This window comes from Rana temporaria, chromosome 2, assembly GCF_905171775.1.
Source record: "Rana temporaria chromosome 2, aRanTem1.1, whole genome shotgun sequence".
Classification (NCBI taxonomy): domain Eukaryota; kingdom Metazoa; phylum Chordata; class Amphibia; order Anura; family Ranidae; genus Rana; species Rana temporaria.
The window spans coordinates 397,119,378-397,125,733 of record NC_053490.1 but is presented as its reverse complement, the minus strand read 5'-3'; the positions used below and the strand labels follow the sequence as shown (position 1 = coordinate 397,125,733).

Here is a 6,356-nt window from a genome sequence, read left to right as displayed (position 1 = left end):
ATTTTATCTTTATATATATATTTTTCTTACTCAACTAGAGCCTCAACAATAATACATTGTATCTTTTTCACATCACAGAGGAGAAAGAGATAAAGGGAAGGGTTCTCAAACAAGTGATGATCGTTATTAAAGTGATCAGGTGATTGAGAGCCCATCCTACTCCCTTTGGATAGGTATTCTGAGACCAGGAGTCTATGGGTGGGGACAAGCAATAAAGTGCGCTCCCAGCAGAAACATGAATGTCCATATATGTATGGCATAAGGCCCAGACTGTGCTGCTATATATTGTATATGTACACAGCTGTTCTTAAGTAAAGATGATCTCAACTGCAACAAGAAAATGACATGCAGAAAAATAAACACAGGGATAACATATTGCAAAGATCTTTCACCTGGCTTTAATTCTGATTAACCATTCTTACAAAGTGACAATATTTGTGTTCTTCTGATTTATGAGCTACTGTACAGTTGAATCTTTCATATTGGATTATGATTTTTAATCACAGCAAAATTCTATCCAAATTTACATACTTTTTCACAAATACAGTGGTTGGTTGTCATCAATGCACTAATCCAGCCCATGTAAAAGGTTTTCCTCCGTGAGACCATAACAATTGTAAAAGCAGCTTAAAAGGGAATCTATAGGTTTTCTTTGAAGGCATTTTATATATGTTAAAATCATCAGCTTAATGTAACTGTCTCAATAGTTAAACTTGTTTTCATTAATAGTTTGTAATTATTGTAAAAATTAATGACAATAATTGTTAACTTAAAACACAGGCTGTGCAGCCTGCTTAGTAATGCGACATTTGACTGTTTCCTGTTCCATTCGCTCCGAATACTAGTATGAGACTCTGCTCTTAGTGAAGACAATTTAATATATTTTCTGGTAATCTCATTAGTCCTTTACCAAGTTGCCCTTGTCTGACAGATAGTAGAAGGAGAATTTGAAATCTGTAAATAAAACCAAAGAAAACGCAGAAAAGCTGGTATGCATAACTAGATGTCACACCTAAAATAGCTTTCAGGTAAATGTAAAAATGAAATAAAATTTAAATGTATGTTGAAAATACACTATAGTTTCCCTTGTTAACACTACACTTCATTAAATTGAAAGGACTCAAATTTACACCCCTAAATGTAAAATCTTAGATGCAGCCCTTATTTGGAGCAGATTAGTGCAATGACAAATTACTTCCAACATTCAGCAGAATGTACGTAGTGAGCAATTCTGAAAAGAAAATACAATTAATGTTTCATTGAACATTTTAAATAATTTACAGGATCTGAATGCTCAAGTAACATGAAGGTAACAGACACTGGAAACAAACATCTTCTTGGCAAGATATTTTAACTGTTAATCAGATAGATTAGAAAACCAAAAAAAATAAAATGTCCTTTACATAAGAAACCTACTTAGCAACATCATGTATTTAGGTTTCACTAGCACCAGTAATTTCTCCATCCAGTTATTTTAAAAAGGATGAGAGGCTGTGATCTTAAAGTGTAACTGATATGCAAAAAATACTAAAGATAATTCACAACAAGTTCATTGTGAACAACGATAGAGTTCAAACGAACTGCCATCAGAGTTTGTTAATCTTTCTCATGTAATGTTGCAAAAGGTAGTATAAATAAGTTTATGTAACTCTAGTCTGATTTCTTTAAAGGATACATTATACTCAAATTATTCAGTCATCAAATGCTTCATTACTGAAATATATAAGTTGTACATGAGGCAGTCTTGAGCCATGATATCTATTGATATGTAAGCCACATTACATATAAGAAAACAAACTGTGTAACAGAGATTTAAAGAAGGACTCAGAGAAAAAAAATAGCACAGAACAAAATAAATTTGATTTTATTTATACTTTCATGGTGATTTTTTCACTATTTTATTCACTACCTTTATCCTACCCAACCATCCTTGAGCAATTATTTTTTTATGGAAGTTTACAATGAACTTGAGAATTTACAAGACAATATATGTAAAATAATATAAAATAATAGGACACTGGAGATAACAAAGCATGTTGGATGAAGACATTGTATTTTTGGTTTACTGGCACAAATTTTCAAAACCGCTTATCTCTCTCCTTCACTACCTCCAAATTGGGTAAATACAGGGCTCCGACCCAGATGGAAAGGGCTCTTTTTAGGAACTTATTAGGTATTACTTAGAGCTGCTTATTTATTTAAAAAAAAAAAAAGAATGAAAAATGCAACAAGACATTTTAGATGTGTATATTTAGGTAGGAAGCAGATTGAATATCTCCATCCAACAATGCCTATATTTCTCTATGAAAGTGACTATTTCACCTGGTGCCTTCTGCATAAAAATATATATATATTTAAATAACTGGTGAATAACCCATTATGATTACTTGTTGTAGACCTTGTGCTTCAAATGTTTGGGACTATATTGTGCCAATAAAATGAGAACAGATGCAGGGTAAAAATTAACCCATTAGCAACTTCATTGAGACCAAATATAATATGAATTACTAGACAAACTACCTGTGCAATCATCCACTGTGCCACCAGAATTACATTTATTTCCCAGTCACAATAAATGAATGACCGAAAGGCATATGATTGAACACAAAAAATTATATCTAAAAAAAGAAAATAATAAAATATTGGTCAGGTTGGGCTTTGAGTTCATTCAGAATTTACAGGGCTTATTTTCTTCTTCTTAGCTTTCATTTACATGGAATATTCTTGATTTTCGAATAGGTCCCCAAAAACCGTTTTATTATATAACTCTTAAAATGTTGTGCATTGTTAACAATTACATATGCATAAGAGGGAAAAAAATCCTTACAACTTAATTATACATTAATACTCTCTTGACAACACAGACCCAAAATGGAGGGAAAACAGGAAAAAAATAAAAAATTGGTATAACCCTTCCCTGTTTACAACAAAAAATAAATTGAGACAAAATTACAAACACATTTCACTACATGATTAATAATAAAAATCAGCTTTTTTTTTTATAAAGTTGCCCAAAATGCAAGGGATGTGCATAGGTTCACAACTCGGTTATAATAATTTTATTTAACTCCCTCGGGTACGGTTTCCCATGAACGGAATGTATGTTTCTGTAAGTTACAGTTTTGTTCAACACAGACACACCAACAGTATAAACGCTTGCGACTGTCCACATGCATTAAGACCCGGTTTGAAATCTCTATATTGTTTACAGACCTCTTCAAAGAGACAGTATCAAATAAAATTATTATTGTATGCAGTAAATGAAAAAGGCCATTAAATATGTGGTATCTCCTCTTTCAATAGATGAAGGCTATTTAGTGTAAATAAATTAAATATGCCTTTACTATTGTCCCACTGACTCGAAAAAGACTCTAAAACATAGTGTTTCACCCCTGCTAAATTAATGAAAATTCCCATTATTAAAATAGATTATAGAAAGCAGCATATCACTTGTGCAGTTTTCGGAGGCCTTTGAAAAAAAGCTATGGTTTTAAAAATATAACATTCCAAACAACTGAATAATGCAGATATTAAAAAATGTAAGGTTTAACACAAGAAAGAAAAAAAGTAAAAAAAAAAAAAAAAAAAAAAAAAGATACTGTCTCTTTAAAATGTAAATTTGCTCAGTTCATTTCCATCTATTAGGACATAACAATAATTATAAATTCAGGTCACACTACATTTAGGTAGTCTCTAGGGGCCAAGACCAGTTGACATAATGCCAACAAAGAGGTTTCTCCAAGTACTGCACGAGGTGGTTTAGAAGTAATAAAATGCCAAAAGTTCTCTTGAAAGTGGTCTAATAGACCCAGGACACTGGAACCCACTGTGGTGCTGTGCACACAAGCTCAATGGCTTCCTCCAGATGTCTAATAGTTTCATCAATTTCATTGTTAATAATTGTTAGATCAAAGTAGTGTGCATATGTTCTCTGAAGGATCTCCGACTCTTTCTGCAGGCGTTGAAGAGACTCATCCTGTAAAATGAAGACAAAATCAGTAACTAAAATCCCAAAAACGTGGGTTAAGAACACACTTCATGTCTAAGGAGAATGAACTGTAAACCAGTGATTCTGAGATTTCTGGTGCAGGTAAGGTATTCCCGGCCAAGTTATTAGCATCTATAACAGTTTTGTATGTATGCATGCCCCCCCCCCCACATTTATATTTTGAGACAATCCCCTGCTTATTTTCTGAATATAGAAGAATACTAAAGGCAAATATGTTATGCAATATCAGGTACATATATTTAGAAATACATTCTAAATCACAGTTGCATTAGGGACCTAAGTAGATAGGCTTTTTCTCCACAATTACATAGATGGGGAAGAAGGGATACTCCTATGTGCCCAAAGTGTAAAGCCCAGCAGGGGGATTTCATACACCCGATTTGGAGATGCCCAAAGCTTCACAGGTACTGGGAGGAAGTATCACAGTGTATTACTAGAGTAGCACAGGTACCAGTTCCATTGGATCCCCTAGTATACCTGTTAGGGGCCATTGACCCTGAAGAGTACACAAAAGGAAAGTACTATATGATAACAAGACTGCTGTATTTGGCAAGAAAACTTATAGCACGTTACTGGATGGCCCCGGGGGTCCCCACAGGGAAGCAATGGATTGCATATGTCAACTCCCTGTTGGGTAGAGAACACCTGGCTTACAAACGAAGGAAAGCAGAGGGTAAATTTGAGGAGATTTGGTATTCCTGGTTGAGAGATGCGAGTGTTGCACCACCAAAACTGGTAATGGATAGATTCTCTATGTAGAGAGCAGAGGATTGGGGGTGGGGGGGTGGGATATAAAAATATAGAGACGTACATTGTAATCTTATAGGAATGTAAAAATATAGTATAATATATGTCAATTGAAATGCAATGGATGCCGAATAGGCATATTTATGTATGAAATAAGAAAATAAATAAAAATAAATTGGATTAAAAAAGATAGGCTTTTTCTATTCAAGCAAAATGCACATGAAAACAAGCTGCATATGCCTATCAATACAAAACAAATCCGGTTGTCAAAGGCCATAACAAAGGTGGTAACCCCAAACAAACATTGGTAGAAGTGGAATAAACTAAAAGATTCAACTATTCACAGTTCATGTCACTAATCAGAGTGGGACACATTCAATAATATTCTGATAATTTGATGAAAATTTCTTATTTTAAAATAATTCTCTTTAAGTGCAAAGTTAAGAGAGATTTGACAGCTCACAACTGTAATTTTTCTGCAATTTCAAATCAACAATCAGTAGTTAAGTTAATTGAAAAGTATAAAAACATTTTTTTTTTAACCTGGCAAATAATGAATAATAAAGGAAAGATGGTGTTTGTGAAGCACAGAATATGCAAAGGAATAAAATGGAAAAAAATCCCAAGCACAGTTCACTTCTATTTTGTGGCATAACCATTTCTTCTGCACGTCCAGTAATTATGTGAGATATCAGGAATAATATGATAGATATAGGGAAAACACTAAACACATTTGTGAGACAGGACCAGACAGACTCAAGCTAGCAAGGTCATGTACTGGGAAAAAGGAACCAACTGCACGCCATGTAATATATGAAGGCGTTCTAGCAGGAGTGCTAAAAATAATTGTGGAATTATATTACCAACATGGAATTTTCACTTAGCAGACTTAGTACTGTGGAAGTTGGACAGGCTTAAGTGAATACAAGTTCTAACATATGATTCTAAAAACTGTAATGTGACATTATTCAACTTCTGTAATATAAATTATATGCTCCGGTGCAATTAAGCAATTCTTTAAGAATGCTACAGTGGACACAAAACCACTGTAGAATATTTTGGTAAGCACAGGCGTGTTCTCAAGTTTTATTGATAAAACAGACTGCCAACATAAAAGTTTTATAAGAACAAAAGATGCAAGGTTAATCTAATGTGAGATTTCAATTGCTTAGGAGCATAAATGTTGGACACAGTCTCATCTCCAGTTAACAGACTTCAGCATATTACAAAAGAGTCCCCAGTTAGCAAGTGATGAAACTCGCACTAAAAGATCAGAAATTGTCTGTGTACTTGAGCTATGCAACAAAGACCTCTTATCAGATTTTAGAAGTAGGTTTTACATTTTTTCATCCTTTGCTAATAAGAAAAGCTGCTGCAGAATTAAAAAATAGTTTTACTTGTACTTGAGATGCTCATTTCATAGTTGGTTATAAAGCTGATTGAGCAGCATGCTGTTTTAATAACAGCAAGCAATGAAACCACCCCAAACAGTATTTGTCTGCATGACAGACAGTAGTAATGTGATCCTGCAAGCCACTTCAGGACCAGTGACTGATGTCAATGTTTTGATGCATTTTAGACCTGGTTCACACCAGTGCGG

General features: G+C 33.9%; 1 protein-coding gene across 15 annotated transcripts in view; it reads right to left on the bottom strand.

The window, feature by feature from the left end:
* Positions 1-375: 375 nt before the first annotated feature.
* CASK (calcium/calmodulin dependent serine protein kinase) overlaps positions 376-6,356 on the bottom strand; it is a 407,679-nt gene continuing 401,698 nt past the window's right edge. For all 15 annotated transcript variants that reach the window (XM_040338072.1, XM_040338077.1, XM_040338074.1 and 12 more), the window contains one exon: positions 376-3,976. In XM_040338072.1, the coding sequence (XP_040194006.1) occupies positions 3,800-3,976 (177 nt within the window). In that variant the 3' untranslated portion in view covers positions 376-3,799. The remainder of the gene's footprint in view (positions 3,977-6,356) is intronic.